At 43.7% G+C, this 17272-nt stretch overlaps 1 protein-coding gene across 2 annotated transcripts in view; it reads left to right on the plus strand.

Annotated features, from left to right (window-relative positions):
* Nucleotides 1-17272, plus strand: part of Cwh43 (cell wall biogenesis 43 C-terminal homolog) — a 50422-nt gene that overhangs the window by 14105 nt on the left and 19045 nt on the right. For both annotated transcript variants that reach the window (XM_006979700.4, XM_076546441.1), the window contains 6 exons: nt 1761-1886; nt 4687-4766; nt 9213-9318; nt 10661-10796; nt 12116-12265; nt 14684-14828. In XM_006979700.4, the coding sequence (XP_006979762.1) occupies nt 1761-1886; nt 4687-4766; nt 9213-9318; nt 10661-10796; nt 12116-12265; nt 14684-14828 (743 nt within the window). The remainder of the gene's footprint in view (nt 1-1760; nt 1887-4686; nt 4767-9212; nt 9319-10660; nt 10797-12115; nt 12266-14683; nt 14829-17272) is intronic.

A 17272-nucleotide genomic window follows, 5' to 3' on the forward strand; every position in this document is an offset into this window, starting at 1 on the left:
CAGGTGGAGGACGGGAGTGAACGTAAGAGCTGTGCCACACCTACTTTCGTTTCTTTGGGGCGCTATGAACGATGAGCTTTGCTAGTTCATTCTCCCTACTCACAGACCTGTGAAACCACGCTTTATTTCCGCCTCATACAAATGAGAACCTTCTTTAGTAAGAAGAGCGACATAGTAACAAGGCCAGGAACGTGGGCAATGTTGAGGAGCTTTCTGCAGAATGTGTTTATGTGTTCTTTGAAAATTCTATACAATATATTTTGATCATATTCCTTCCCCTTCCCCAACTCCTCCAAGGTCTTCCCCCACCTCCCTACCTACCCAACTTCACATCCTTTCTCTCTATTGAGACAAACAAAATAAAAAGGTGCACAAAAGAGCATGGAGAGTGATTTGTGTTAGCCAACCACTACCAAGCATGTGTGTGATATACCCAGTGTCACTCCATTGAGGAAAACTGATTTTCTCTCTCCCAGCAGATAGTAATTGCAAGTAGCTTCTTGGTGAGTCGTGGGACTTTATGTCCTCTTCTCAATTTCTGTGCTGGGATTTTTGTCTGGTTTGAACCTGTGCTGGGTCTTGTGTGTGCTTTCACAGTCTCTCTGAGTTCTGCTGTGCCTGGAAAATGTTTCCTTGGAGCATCCTCTTACAATATTTCTGCCCCCTCTTCTGCATTGTCCTGAGCCTTCAGGGGAAGTTGTGATAAAGACGACCTTTTAGGGCTGAGCACTGGGAAGTCTCTTATTCTCTATCCATTGTCCACTTGTGGGTCTCTCTGTTAATTAACATCTTCTGCAAGGAGAAGCTTCTGTGATGAGGGCTGAGTGAGCTACTGATCATGGATGCATCAGTATGTCATTAGGAGTCATTTTATTGCTATGACCATTTGGCAGAATAACAGTAGTAGGTTCCCCCTAGGGCCCAGGACCTGTCTAGTTTCAGGTTCTTGGCCTCAGTAAGTGTCAGGTATGGGTTTCATTTCATTGAGTGGGACTAAATCAGATTTTTTTTTAAAAAGTGTAGTTGGTTGTAGATGTAACCAACCATCTTATTAAATAAGAAACACAGAACCAATGTAAAAGAGAAAGCCAAGAGGTCAGAGCTCAGAGCTAAAATCTCACCCTTCCGCTTGCAGTGCTCCTACCTCTCTGAAAGAGAGCTACTTCCTGTGTGTATGTCTTTAAATAGTCTTTTGTTCTGCCTTCTCATTGGTTGTAAACCCAAACACATGACTGCCTCATCACTGCCTGTAAGTACAGCCCTCCAGGTCTTAAAGGTGTATGTCTCCAATGCTGGCTGTATCCCTGAACACACAGAGATCTATGGGATTAAAGGCATGCACCACCACTGCCACGCTCTTTCTATGGCTCTAATAGCTCTGACCCCCAGGCAACTTTATTTATTAACATACAATGAAAATCACATTTCAGTACAATTAGAATACCACCACAGTTGGTTTCTCCCACGACATCCATGCCACTATTGAACCAGAGGGCATAGCTTGTGGGCAGGTTCCTGCTGGAGTTCTCAGCTTCCAGGTGAGTGCCAGCTAGACTTCTCCATGCTATTCTCTGCAAAAGCAGTGAGGGATCTCAACCACTGAGCTATCCTTCCAGCCTCAATCTCACCACTGTTTTTTAAAAAGAATTATTGTTTTTTATGATACTCAGTATTGAACCCAGGGCCTCATGATGCTAGGCGAGCACTTTGCCACTGAGTTATGCGCCATCTCTCTCTTTTTTTTTTCTCTCTTTCAACAGGCACCATCATGGTAATTATTGGATTGAGTATGTTGTTTGGACCTAAGAAAAACCTTGACTTTCTTCTTCAAACAAAGAATAGTCCCAAAGTGCTTTTGAGAAGGACTGAAAAGTACATGAAACTTAGTAAGTGCAGTTCTACTTGCCTTTAAAATGTTTGGTATATACATTTTATTTTTTCTTTACTTTTCCCCCTTTCTTTCTTTATTCCTTTCTTTTTCTTTTTTTTTTTGTGACACAGTTTGTTTGCTTTTCAAGACAGGGTTTCTCTGTAGCTCTGGCTATCCTGGAACTCAATCTGTAGACCAGGCTGGCCTCAAGCTCACAGAGATTCTCCACCTACCTCTGCCTCCTGAGTGTTGGGTTTAAAGGCATGCATCATCCCCACTGCCCAGCTTGAGACAGGTCTTTTTATATAGTTCTGGCTGTCCTGAAACTCACTATGTAGACCAGGCTGGCCATGAATTCACAGAGATCCTCCTGAACTCACAGAGATCCTTCTATCTCTGCCTCCCCAGGGCTGGGATTAGAGGTGTATGCCACCATGCCTGGCTCATGCTGTATACATTTTCCAACATGAAATTTGAGAGTTCCATGAAGCCTGCTATGCCCTTCACTTGGCTGCAACAACCCTCTGTATTTTGCTGCCAGTTGTCTTTGTTTTCTTCCTGCCTTTTTTTTGGTTTGTTGAAACATTTTGCAGAATAATTGTTTGACTATGCAAAGATGTGTTGTATTTGTTTAACTATGTAAAGATGTGTGGCATTTGTTTATGTTGCAGAATATTTGCTTAACTATGTAAATATGTGTTGCATTTTTTAAATTATGTAAAGATGTGTTGCTATTTTACCTTGCCTGCCTAAGGCACCTGATTGGTCTAATAAAAAGCTAGATGGTCAGTAGCGAGTGAAGAGGTATAGGTAGAACTTCCAGGAAGAGAGAGTAAGTAGGGGGAGGAATTTAGACTTGTGAAGAAAGAAGAGAAGACAACAGGGAGATACCACAGGCCAGACAGACAGACAGACATGGAGGAAGCAGGAAAGTAGGACATACAGAATGAAAAAAGGTAAAAATCCCCAAGGCAAAGCATAGAGGAATAGAAACAGGTTAAATTAAGTTACAAGAGCTACCGAGACAAGCCTAAGCTAAGGCTGAGCATTCATAATTAATAAGAAGTCTCCATGTCATTATTTGGGAACTGGTTGGTGGCCCAAAGAAAAATCTCAACTACAGAAATACATTTAAGCAAATCCCTGATATTGTGGCATTTCAACCACAAATACCCGATATGGTTATATTTCACTTCTCTAACATAGAAAATTTATCAGGTAGAATTTCCAAGATGTTTTCTTCTGATAGTTGAGACCATCTATTCCACATGAAATAAGCTTGTCATCTAATATCTGATTCATTTTAAATGAACTGGATCACATATAAATATTTAGTGAATGTATGCAATGTGCTGATTAGGTGACTGTTATGTAGGCTACAAAGACATGTGAACACTGGTTTATACCCTTAAAAGTTTGAAACATTACCAAAGGAGACAAACTATTATTGTAAAAAGAGACAGCATTTGAAACTGTATATTCAAATTTTTCTTCAAAGTATTTCTGAGTGCTGTGTTACGAAGAGTCGAGCCATTATTTGAAACCCATCACGGATGTCTCATCATAGCCTGGGAAAATCTTACTTAAATTGAGATTTTTCTCAGTGCATTTGGCAGCCACAGCTTCACTGTGATGTGCCTGGGGGCGGGGTTTGTCCTCACCCTGCTTGGGAGGCTTTGGGTTCTTCCACTCTGAAGATTCCTGAATCTCTTAGCTATGGGACATCCTCAACAAGGTCTTTTCTCAGATGTTTCCTTATTCTCTCTCCTCCTTCCTTTTTGGGCCAACTGGTTGTAGTGGACCTTCTGTTATTTCTGTTTTTAGGTACTCTTATTTTTACTGTCTCTGTTTTTTTCTTTAAATGAAAAAAAATGCATATTCATTCATTCATTCATTCATCCATTCATTCATTCATTCAGTGTGTATGTAGGGGGCAGGCATGTGTATGAGGTCAGAGGCCAGCTTAAGAGAGTCTGTTCTTTTGGTTCATCAGGTCGGAGCTGGGGATCAAACCCAGGTCCTCTGTCTTGGCAGCATGTGCCGTTGCCTGCCGAGCCGTCTTGCTGGCCCCCTTTCTCGGTGCCGACTTTTGCGTTCATTCTTCTTGAAGCTCCGTCTAATCTGCTCTGTACCTTGCCCATTGAATTTTTTTCTCACCCATTAAATTATATATTTTTATTTCTAGCTTAAAAATTTTATTTTATTTTGTGGGTATGTGTTCACCAGCACGTATGTCTGTGTGCCGTTAGCATGGCTGGTGCCCGTGGAGGCCAGAAGGGGCTGTCAGATCCCCTGGGGCTGGAGTGACAGACAGTTGTAAGCTGCCATGCGCTGTGAATCAAGCCTGTGTCCAGTGTTCTTAACTGCTGGTCCACTGCTCTGCCCCTATGTCTTTATTTCTAAAAATCTGCTTTATTTCTTTGCAAACTTCCCTGATTGTTCTGCTTTTAGCCTTACATTCCCCACCCACATGTTGGCATGCTCTCTTGTTTTCAAACACACCAGGCACACTCACTTCGTATTCTGATTCTTAAATTTCTGACATCTACGGTCTTCGTGTGCTTGGTGCTTCAGGACATTTCTTCTGCCACGTGGTACCCGCAAAAATATCTTTTCTTGTATATTTTGTAGTTAATTCTTACTTTACGCTCATTGCCCTTGGAACGTTCTCAGGGAATATTCTTCAAAAGCCTGCTTTTAAAGTATGGGTAATGTATCCATGTCCCACAGAGACTCCTTGGTCAATAGATATAATTTTGAAAAGTTATTTAAAAGTTTTAGTGTCTTTTTAATGATCCTTTCTTCTTTTTGTTTAGTTTTGTGGCTGCTGGTTGGTGTGGGATTATTAGGATTAGGACTACGGCACAGAACCTATGAGAAGAAACTAGGCCAAGGGGTAAGTTTTACTTTATGTGTGTGTGTGTACATATACATGTATATTGTGTACACACATATATGTGTACATATATATATATAATATTGCACAACTCCATTCTGTTTTGAAATCTTTGTTTGACAGTGTTTGGGCATTTTCCATTGTTTCCCTCCCTTTTCCAGTTTTTCTTTTTTGTTAATTTTTTCCCTTAGCATATAAAATGAAATTTACATACATACTTATCATGTACATATTTACTCCCATTACTCATTTTTTTGTCTTCTTGTCTTTTCTTCTAGATAACTTCTTCTCCCACACAGCCCCGCCTTCTGCTTTCATATTACATATAGGTATATATATAGATGGCTTATGAGGGAAAGTGAGTGACACTTGTTTTTCCGAGTGTAGCTTATTTCACTTAACACGGTGGTCTCTACTTGCATCCATTCCCATGCAGAGAACACCATCTCACTCTTCTCTGTGGCTCAGTAAAACTCTGTTGCGTATTTGTGCTGTGTTTTCTTTACTGGCTAATCTATTGGTGGGCATCTTGGTTGATTTCAATTATTGGCTATTGTGAATACTGTAGCAAAATATCTCTGTGGTATGTTGATTTAGATCCCTTTCGGTAGGAGACCCAGGGGTGGTATAGCCTGATTATATGGTGCTTGTGGTTTAGTTGGTGTGGATGTAGTTACCTTTGCTTTGGGTATGTATTTTGCCTGCTTGTATGTATGTGCACTGTGTGTGTGGTTGGTGCTCACGGAGGTCGGAAAGGGGCTTCAGATCCCCTGGAACTGGAGTTATCGATGGTGATGAGCCTACACGAGGGTACTGGGAATCAAACCCAGGTCCTCTGTTAGAACAGTAAATGTTCTTAACCACTGAACAGCCCCATGGTTTTAGAGTCTGGAGGAGCCTCTACACTGACTTCCACGGCAGGTGGAATGCTTCACACTCTGATGAGCTGTCCCTAAAGTTAGTCATTCTCCACATTCGTGGCCATTTATTTTTCCGGATGGTTGTCATCCTCACCACGTAGCTTTAATTTGTGTTTTCCTGATGGCTACAGATGTTTAGTGTTTTTTCTTATATTTATTAGCCATGTAAATTTGTTCCTTTGAAGGGAGTGATTTGTTTGCTTCATTAGCCTGTTTATTGCTAGGGCAGTTGGGTTTTGGTTGTTTAGGTAGTTTTGAGTTCTTTATGTATTATAGATGCTAAACCTCTATCAGATGTAGAGCTGACGAAGATTCTTTCCCACAGTGTAGGCTGCACCTTCACCCCATTGCTTCTTTCTGTTGCTCTCTGTGTGTCACTGTTCTGACTTAATGCTCAGCCTGGATGTGGTGACTTTAAGACCTTGGGTCCCATCCCTTTTCCTCTCAGGCTGATCATAAAATGGAATGATTTAGGAAGTTGAATTCTGAGTCAGTGTAGACCTAGATAATAATGACCACTTGCTCCTGACTTTGATATGTAGAGTTATTTTTCCATTCATGATTTAATATTAAATTATAAAAGAAGAGAGTATTTTGTATTTGATGGAGACTGCTAAAGATATGAATATGAGAGTCTTTGATTTAAGGAAAATCTGAGAAACAAATCTTGATTTTATAAATTATGTATATCTTGTATACTGGCATTCTGTGGATGTTTTATTGTCCTTTGCTTTTTGCAATTTTAAATGTCTAGATGTTCTCTGCTCTTCTAGAAAGAGACAGAAGCAAGGGTAAGTCACTGCAATGCTGTGTTTTCCATCCATTCTGGTAAAAAGATAATTGCATTTCCTAGAGCAGCCAGAGTGACAGTTTGAGATAAAATAGAATTTGAGAGTTATTGCTGAATTTCAGGGATCTGTACTACCAGGAAAAATGTCTTCATATTAAATAAAAAGATAAACTGAGGAAGGAGACTGTGGTCCATGTTTCTCTGATCCTCCCTTCCCCTTCCCTCCCCTCCCCTCCCTTCCACTCCCCTCCCCTTCCCTCCCCTCCAATCCTCTCCCCTCTCCTCTCCTCCTCTCCTCTCCTTTCCCCTCCCCTCCTCTCCTCTCCTCTCCTCTCCTCTCCTCTCCTCTCCCCTCCCCTCCTCTCCCCTCCTCTCCCCTCCCTTCCTCTCCTCTCCCCTCCTCTCCTCTCCTCTTCTCTCCTCTTCCCTCCTCTCACTCCCAAGCAGTGTTAGAGACCAAACCCAGGCCTCACCCAGTAACTATTCCCTGTTAAGCAGATAGCAATAAACCGCTGATGCTGGCGCCTTTGGATGCTTTTTCCATGTTAGTTATTATTGTTACAATACAGTCTCCATATGAAGAGGATGCCTGACGTCAGCCACAAACTCTTTTTAAAGGGATTGTTTGCACTTGACCTATTGCTTGCTCATTCATTCGCTTTCTTATGGCAAGTGTTCATCGACTGCCTCTTGCTGTGCTCGATGTCAGAGGCCCGTGGGAGGAGCTGGACAGACCTCCGCTCTCCCGCACTTTGCATTCTAAATAAAGACGGTATTCATGAAAGCCAGTGAAGAAAGACTCTGGCTGCAGGTCAGCTGGCTTCTTAGGAAGCAAGACTGTGGAATGGAAGCTAGAGTCTGGACGGCTGGAGAAGCTTCTCTGACATTTGAGATGAGACTTGAAAGTTGAAAAAAAAAAGCCAGTTATTTAGCTATGATTCAGCTACAAAAGGAAATGTGTGTAAAGGATTGAGGGGGAGCCAGCTTATAGTGTTTGAGATGCATCAGAGTGACCTGCAGGGCTGAGATGTTATGGAGCGGAGGATGATGCAGTTGGAGAGGCTGCGGACGGCCTCATCACGCGGTTTCTCAGTGAAACATCTGTGAAGGATCAAGAAATAGTAGATGTGAACATGGCTGCTGTAGGCAGGAAAAAAAAAGATTGTAGGAGGCTTTGTCAGTGAAAGAGGTGTTTTGAGTGGAGTGTTACAGAGAACCGAGAGATTTAGAACTTTAAACACAAAACCATCACACACATGCATACACACATATACATGCCCACACACATGCATACAAACATGCACACACACTTGCATACACACGTAATTACTCTCCTCACACTGGGACAATATGCCCCATAGAACAACCTGGGAGAAGGATTTGTTTCAGCTCACAGTTTCAGGGCATCGGAGGCAGAGTGCCTGGGGTTCTTTATGTGGTGGCAGGAGCGTGCCTGGTGACCTGTTACATCTGGGCACATCAGGGGACACAAACCATCAGCCCTGTCCTTACAGTCCTTCACAAGCCAGTGAGGCTACATGTCCAAAATGTCCCACAATTTCCCAGAATGCTATCTGGGGTTCAAGCATTTGAGCACATGAGCCTTGTGGGGGACACTTAATGTTTAAACCATAAGATCGAGTAAAGTGTTTTTTGCTTGCTTGTTTGCTTAAAGATTTATCTTATTTTTAGCCATGTGATGTGTGTATGCCTGCATATGAATATGTGCAATTGAGTACAAGTGCCTTTTCAGGCCAGACGTGTTAAATCACTAGGCAGTCTTGAGCCAAAGGATGTGGGTGTGAGGACCTGAACTCAGGTCCTCTGAAAGAGCAGTACACATTTTTAACTGCTGAGCCATCTCTCCATCCCAAGGTGTTTTTTAAAAATCAATTTTCATGTATCTCTTCACATTGTTACTACATATGTTAGAACCCTAGACAATATTGTGTCTGTGTTTTTAATTCCACCTAAATTGTTTGCAACTGACTTTAATGTTTTTTTAAACATAAAGTAGTATTTTTGAGATTCATTCACATGGAAATGTGTAGCCCAATCTCATCTGATAAGGCTGCATAGGGTTCTATTATATGTGTATAACTTTATTTGTTTATTAATTTGTCCTGTGGTGGGATTAATTCATTGGGTATAGGTAGTGTTCTATTTTATGTAACAATACATTTATTCTTTTTCCTGTATAGATAGCTAAGTGGTTTTTCTTCCTTCCTTTCTTCTTTCCTTTCTTTCTCCTCCTCCTTCTTTGCTATCATAAGCAATACTTATAAGAAACACTTTCGTCAGGCAGGGTTGGTGGTGCACGCCTTTAATCCCAGTACTCGGGAGGCAGAGCCAGGCTGGTCTACAGATCCAGGACAGGCACCAAAACAACACAGAGACATGCTGTCTCAAAAAATTAGAAGAAAAAAAAAAGAAAAGAAAAGAGAGAAAGAAAGAAAGAAAGAAAGAAAGAAAGAAAGAAAGAAAGAAAGAAAGAAAGAAAGAAACACTCCCTAAACATTTGTCTGAACTGCCAAGTTTAAGTTCGAAGTTCACAGATTTACTTTGAAAGGACTATAGGGTAAACATCTTATTTTTATGAATTAAATGTGGGTAAATGCCTGTGGAATTTCCTTTGCTGAAATGTGAACTTTGAAAAGGGAGAGATGGAGAAGGCTGGCACCCCCAAACTTCCATTGTCCATAGTTATACAACATTATCACTTCAACACTCCCTTAGGCACCAGTCAAAGTGGTATCCGCTGCCATCTGGCCCTTTCGATTTGGATATGACAACGAGGGATGGTCGAACCTGGAGGGGTCCGCTCAACTGCTCACGCAGACTGGTGAGTCTCTCTGGAATTAGCTCCAGGTTTTGAGAAACCACTGCCGTTCCTTTTATTTTTGCTAAGTTCCCGAGTCTTAGGATTGCGGTGCGTGCTCTCAGTTCCTAAAGAGGCTTCGCTTTGTGATCAGCTCAGGCCCACACTTCTGCACCACAGCTGTCTATTGGAGCAATTAGTTCACTGATCCTCAACAGCCTGTCCTACTGAGCGTCCACGGGAGAGTCATTCACGCTCTCGTTGTTGGAGATGATGTTCCTGCTGGTGTCTCTTGCCACCCGAGGACCCTTTGCTGAGGACCGGGAACTGTTGGATTACAAAGCAGGAAGAGTTTAATGTAAGGGAGTGAAAATGGTTTTCAGGGTCTGGAGAGATGGCTCAGTGGTTAGATGCACTGGCTGCTCTTCCAGAGGTCCCAGCTTCAGTTCCCAGACCCACATGGCAGCTCACAACTGTCTAACTCCAGGATTTGGGCCTTAGGTCAACGCCATGGAGTGTGTAGCAGGAGAGCAAAAGGCTAAATGGTTCTGGTTCTCTCTCAGGCTAACCTCAGATCTTGAGAAGTGTCCAAGTGTCCCCATGAGCACAGGGCCTTTGGTCTTAATTAAAAGGCTCAGGCACAGAGGCCAGAGTCTAAGAAAAGATGAAAAGCTCATTTTTATGCCAGTACTATGGAGCTGTTTGCCTTGGAAGAAAATGCCATTGTTAGGTTGGAGATGTAGCTCAGTAGGTAGAGTGTTTGCCTATCATACACAAAGCCCTGGGTTCGATCCCCACCACTGAATAAACTGTGCATGGTGGATATATATATCTGTAACCCAAGCACTCTGGAGGTGGAGACAGGAGGACAGAAGTCCAAGGTCATCCTCAGCTACATTAAGAGGCCAGCCTGGGCTACATAAGACCCTATCTCAAAAAAACATGTGCACTATTCTATTGTTTCTGAACATGAATTGGGAATTTATGAAAGACATGAAGATGATTTGGACTTCTGGGAAAAGCATAAGAATATTTTCAAAATGTAGAAAAGTCATACTTTAATTAAAGTTTAATCATCCAACACAGATTCAAACCACACTCCTCTTATGACTCAGAAGGAAATATTTGTTGGGGGTTTATGAGTCAAGGCAAGGCAAATGAGCAGCATTCTGCTGGGGGTGGTGGTGTGCATCTTTAACCCCAGCACTTGGAAGGTAGATGTAGGAGGATTGTGAGTTTGAGGCCAGCCATGACTACCAAATGAGCCTCAACAAAAGGAAATAAAACAATAGCAAAGTCCGTCAAGTGTTTCGCTAATGGCTTTTTATATTGACCTTTCCTTGCTGTCCGCCCTTTTCCCAAACAGGTGCAGACTTTATCACCATTCTGGAGAGTGATGCTTCTAAGCCCTACATGGGGAACAACGACTTAACCATGTGGCTGGGGGAGAAGCTGGGCTTCTATACAGACTTTGGGCCAAGCACCAGGGATCACACTTGGGGGTGAGTAGACCTTGGGCGTTAATTCTGAGCAGAGTCCTGAAGAGTAAGCAGCAGTGTCTTGGGATGGGAAGGTGAGACTGTCCCGTGAATACACCTCTGTGACACTTTTGGGTGGCAGGGAGGCGCTAACACTATACATAGTCATGAATGTTCGTAGCGGCTTCCTAGGGCTGGATGTTACTGGTTCTTCACGTAGATCAGCCCGTCAAGGCTGGAGTCAAGTCAGAGTGCCAGGCCTGTCTTGATAGTCTCAGGTAGCTTATATTCTAGTGTAACAGGCCCAAACACAGTTGGCCTTCCATACCAGCTTCTTCCCTCCTGGATTCAAACAACTGGATATGGAGAATGTTTGAGAACTTCTAGAATGTTCCAAAGAGTGGAGCTAGAGAGATGACTCAGCAATTAAGAGCACTTGCTGCACAATTGTGAGGACCACCGTTCAGATCCCAGCACACTCATAGTAACTGGGCATTTCTGCCGATACCAGAACTCCAGTCCTGAGGGATCTGACTCCCTCTTTTGGCCTCTGAGAGCACAGACAGGTGTACCCACACACATATATGCATGTACATGCATTCACACACACATACACACACACACACACATGCACACGCACACACACACACCAAATAAAGTCTTCAAAAAGCAGAAAGTTCCCCAAAAAGTAAGACTTGAATCAGCCCCTCATTAAGTACTATATTGAATTCGTGTGAATGAACTAATGTTTCAGTGTTAAATTACATGCTATAAAAAAACCTACAGGTTATTTAACACACTCAGGAAAACATGTATAGATTGTATGTTAATGTGACATGATTTTTACATAAGATGCTTAATCATTTGAACATTTCTGTGTTTGTGGGCATCATGGAGCCAGTCCGCTCCAGACACAGAAGGACAACTATAAACATGCTCACAAAGAAATAAACAAGACAATCTGAGATTGTGATACGTGCTTTGTATGAAGAAAGCCAGCTACTAAGAGAGAGTGGGTGGGTGGGCGGGTAGTGGCCGTCGAATGTTGTTTAGTGTAACAGTACAAGTAAAATGGGCCATTTCACCTTACCAATGCCGTCTTTTTGTGACTTCGCGGCATTTACTGAAACACGCTTGATATTGTGATATCAAACACAAGAAGACAGGCTAATTAGGAAGAGGCAATGAACGAGGAACTTCCATAGAAGTTCTGCCACATTCCCGTTCTGGGTGCCGCTCCGTGGGTGCCTGTCATGTGACATGGCCTTTTAATGCATTTCCTCCATCTCCTCTCCATGATAGGCTGAGACCCATATGACCCGCTTCTTTTCATTGTCATACAGGATCATGGTGCTGTCGCGGTACCCAATTGTGAGATCGGAGCATCACCTTCTCCCGTCACCAGAGGGCGAGATTGCACCAGCCATCGCTCTGACCGTTAACATCTCCAACAAACTGGTGGACTTTGTGGTAACACATTTTGGCAATCACGAGTGGGTTTCTTTGGTTTACTTAATATTATAGAAATGACGGAAAGAATTTTTCAAATATTACTTTGATTTTTTTTTTATGAAACATCCTTTCTGACTTTCTACTCATTTAAAAAACATCTTAGATGATTTTCCCTGTGTTGCTGGTTGGGCATGCATTTCAGATGCAGACAGTCCTTAGTGATGGCTGTGTAAGTCACGACTGTTCATGTGTAGCAGCTCTCCGTACATGTGTGACTGTGTTTAATCCTCAAGTTATACAGGCAAAGGGCCATAGTGCCTCATTGTATGCGTGAAGACATCAGGTGGAGAGAGGTTAGATGATGTGATGGTCAGGGTCACAGAGCAGGAAGAAGTCAGAACCAAGTCAGCGGTCATATGTGCTTGGAACTACACCTTAAACCAGACTGTTAAAAAAAAAAAATACACCCGCTGTCCTTAGAGGGTTATCGGCACAAACAACTGTACTGCTGGGTTCTGAGGGCACCAAGTGACATTCCATTCTTTTCTCACATTTTCAGAAACACCTGACAGGCAACACTGGCTATCCACACAGATTTACTCAGCTAGGTCCTGTCTTCCAGCCTCCTTCAGTAGAATTTCTCCTACATTCTTGATTCCTGGTGATTTCCCCACATCTTGCCTTATCGCTGTAAATAGTCATAGCTATCTTTCTATGAAAACACCACCGGGTGGCAGTGGCAGCGGCGGCGGCGGCGGCGCTGGCGCATGCCTTTAATCCTAGCACTCAGGTGATAGAGGCAGGTGGATCTCTGAGTTCCAGGCTAGCCTGGTCTACAGAGTGAGTTCCAGAAAAGCCAGGGCTATACAGAGAAACTTTGTCTTGGGGGGTAAGGGGGAGAAGAAAGAAAGAAAGAGAGAGAGAGAGAGAGAGAGAGAGAGAGAGAGAGAGAGAGAGAGAGAGAGAGAGAGAGAGAGAAAGAAAGAAAGAAAGAAAGAAAGAAAGAAAGAAAGAAAGAAAGAAAGAAAGAAAGAGGGAGAGAAATGACTTGTTTACTTATGGATTTGTTCCTTGCTCCTGTTAGCGTCGTCTATACATTGCGAGGAATGAAATTTCCCAAAGTCCTTTGCCGTCTGCTTCCTAGGTGGATTTAGCCAATGAGAGGCACGAGTTGGGAAGACAAGAAAAGGAAGAAGCCAGGGCATGTCTCACCCTTTCTCTGTGCCTTTTCTGGTTTCTCTGGCAGCAGCCGAGTCTCTTCTGTGGCTGCAGGTCCTTCCTGGAAGGCCCCAGTTCCGTCATGGAAGCCTCTGCCATAAGTGAACTCCATCTAGCCAGTGCTGACTTCGGACTGACTCTCTAGTGTCATCCCCGCCTGTCCTTCCTCTAGCTGTCCAGGTGGTGTTAGTGTCTCATTGCTGCCGACCTCTGATGGCATCGCTGGTCCCTGACTGGCTCCTCACCACTTACGTAACCAATTCCCTATATTAAAATCACTCTGTTTGAAACTCCCGGGGTGCCTCTATCTTCCTGATAGGTCAAACACATATGTTCTTTTCTCTGAGACAGTAGAGCCCTCCAAAGCTTAATGTACTTGCCGACTTACCTGTTTCATGCCTACAGTAATTCGTATGTTAATAACAAGATGCCCAGCCAGTATTTGGGCAAGAGAACAGAGGAGATATTCAGAATATGTTCAGTCGAAGTAACACTGTGGTCACACAACAATAACAACAATAAGATCCAGGGATGCCAACGCGTGGTGGCTATTAGTTCTTTAGCTGTGGTCCTGATGAGCAGGTCTCACATCACTGTCACACTTTCTTCTTTTACTTGTGTATTTTATATTTACTCACCATGTTGAAGAGCAAGCATAGGGCCTTTGTACACATGAGGCAAATACTCTGCCTTGATGAGCTACATCCTCACACCTGCCGTGACTTACTCATAGTGAAGAAAAACTTGAGCAAATTCTGTGTTTGGCATAGAAACTTAAAGATTTGTCTGTGCACCTGAACCTGTGAGTGGGGATGTACACATAAGTGTGAGTGCCCGAGGGAGCCACAAGAGGGTGACAGATGCCTTGATGCTGGAGTCACAGGTGGTTGTGAGCTGGCTGACCTGGATGCTGGGGACTGAATTCCATTCTTCTGTAGGAACAGCAAGGACTGTGAAGTGCTAAGCCATCTTGTCATCCCCAGCAGAGATTTTAAATCAACTTGACTCAGTGGTTTCTGAAGAAAAGTGTTTCGTAGTCAAGACTTTGTCAAGCCCAGTTTGAAGTGCTGATCTATGTCCTGTTCATTGTAAAAACTCAGACTTTTCCCAACAGAAATTGCTCTGGTTTTGTACCCTGTTTGAGGATATTTTGGGGGAATTTGGCTACCTGTTTTTTTTTTTTTAAATTGTTGTACACATAGAGTGAAGATGCTTCTTTCTGTATTTTTTTTTTTTTTTAGAGATGACCTTGACCGAAAGTTACAGGCCATTGCAGTTTCAAAACTATTGAAAAATTGCTCAAACCAAGTGATATTTCTGGGCTATATCACTTCAGAACCTGGTTCCAGAGATTACCTACAACTTACAGAACATGGCAATGTGAAGGTGACAGAATTTTAACACGATTTCTGATCTATAAAGTTAAATGCTTCTTTATTCCTATATGCTTAAAAAATCCAACCCCAAAAATGGGCATGCATGTGTGTGTGTGTGTGTGTGTGTGTGTGTGTGTGTGTGTGTGTGTGTGTATACAATTGGAGGTCACATTATTTTGAGACAGGGTCTCTCACTGAACCTGGAGCTCATGGAACAGACCCTGGGGTCTGTTTGTTTCTACTTTCCCAGGGCTAGGATTACAAAGCGTGTACCAACTGTGCCCAGATTTTTATATGAGTGCTGATGATCTGAACCCTGGTTTGTGTGGCAAGCCCCTTTCCAACTGAGTCATCTCCCCAGCACCCTGATAACTTAATATATAGTCTTCTTATTGGGCACCAAAAAGCACTGCACAGCCTACTGCTTTGAAACAACACGACACATAGATTTGCTCACTAATCGGCATTGTGGACAGGGTTCAGTGGGAAGAGCTCAGCTGTACTTCACACAGAGGCAGCAAGCTGTTTCTTGGGCACCGCAGGATTTCCTGTGCGGAGGAGGATTTATAAGCAGCGCTTTTGGCTCGGGACTATGGCTCCTACTCACGGGCTAACTGGGCTTCCTCCCTTCATGGTGGCTAGGTTCCCGAGTGAGTAAACAAGGGGAGAACCTGCATTGTCCTCTGGGACTTGACCTTCCAAGTGACATGGTGTCACTTCTGCTTTGGTCGTAATTCTTACCACATTGACCTGAAGGAACATAAACGCCACCCCTTGACTCAAGGAGTGTCAAAGACTTCTGTAAGAATCCCACAGGCCCAGGGAGATGTTATTGTAACTGCACTTAGAAAATAGAGTCCAGCACACTGGGAAAGTTAGTTCCAAGGCCGTGAGTAAAAGCAGAAATGGAGTATCAGAAAGAGTGGCTTCCAGGGCACACAGGCAGGGCCCGACCATACCTTTCCAGGTCTAAAACACTTCAGTTCTTCAGTGTCTCCTGAGATAATCAAGCTCTCAGGAAAGAATACACAAACCAAGCATCCAAGAGACTGATCCATGCACCGGAATATGACACACATCAGTTTATAGTAAGAACACAATTGCTGTGCTTGATTGGGCTCAGTAGAGAGTTCTCCTTTTTGTTTTGTTTTGAACCTCATGTCTGGAGGTGGCTGTCGAGTCTGTAGACTCTAACTGTCCTTAGAACGTAGCGTCGGGAAGCTGATAGAGACAGACACGCTGTGATGAGGGTTCCGGCAGGTGACTCAAGTGACGGGTGAGGGTGAGAGAGAAGCATGTTTCCTGCTATAGACGTCCTGGTGGAGAGTGTTGTCTGGAGTTGTTGTTTCTCTCTGTGGCTCTGCTCAATCAGGACCCCACTGCCATGGCCTCTGTCATTGTGCATCCCTCCTGCCCCTCTATCATGGCCTCTGCTGTCATGGTCTCCACTCCTGTGGTTCGATCACATGAAACAGCATCCATGTTCTATGGGGGAAGAGAGAAAGAGCGAAAGGAGAGGCCGAGTGTGTGCAGGTTATCTCTAAATTCCAGCTCCAGCAAGGGACTCTTCTGTTTGTATTTCTTTGACTGGAATTGATTCATATGGCCACCACATGCACGCACGCATGCACACACGCATGTACAACGTGCGCGCGTGCGCGCGCGCGCGCGCGCACACACACACACACACACACACACACACACACACACAAAGATGGCTCTTTGGGAAAAGGGTAACATTGGGAGATGAGTTAGTCTCTGTACTAATGGAGTAGGCAGAAGTAGAGTCAAGGTATCCCTCACTTAGGCTGTGATGGCGACGTTTATTACAGAGAAGACATGAAGAAAAACAGTATTGCAGAGAGGATGAACGCAGCTTTGGGCCTAGTTTGCGGCATGTACATGGCCTAGTGGAGATATCCAAAGGACAAGAGGATATGTAGATCTTCCATCCAGGAGCTTCATCGGGATTGGAGATAGGGATCAAGTATACCGGCAATCCTTCAAGCCACTTGCATGAGTGACCTTCCTTGAGGAATTCTAGAAGGGCAGAAGGGACCACAGAAAGCTGCCTCTGTTGCTCTGGTTTTGTGTCACCACAGAATACCTGGTTCCAGGTGGTTTACGGAGAAAACATGTGCTTACCTCGTAGTTTGAAGGCTGGCATGATAAGATTAGGCATCCCTGTCTCTTCAGCTTCTGGTTAAGGCCACCCCACTGCATCACACCATGATGGATGAAAGGTAAAGGAAATGGCCACAGGAGGAGAGGAGCAGGTGCAGGCTCATTTAGGGACAGCCGGCTCTAGTCTCTGTGGGACCAGCATTAACCCTTCTGAAGTGGGTAAGCCTCAGGACTTACCCACTTTCTACCAGGCCCTGACCTACAAAGCTTCCACACCTCAACTTGGCTATAATGGAGTCCAAGCTTCCGCCCCATGAATCCTTGGAGGAT

The sequence above is a fragment of the Peromyscus maniculatus genome, chromosome 10, assembly GCF_049852395.1.
Source record: "Peromyscus maniculatus bairdii isolate BWxNUB_F1_BW_parent chromosome 10, HU_Pman_BW_mat_3.1, whole genome shotgun sequence".
Lineage (NCBI taxonomy): Eukaryota > Metazoa > Chordata > Mammalia > Rodentia > Cricetidae > Peromyscus > Peromyscus maniculatus.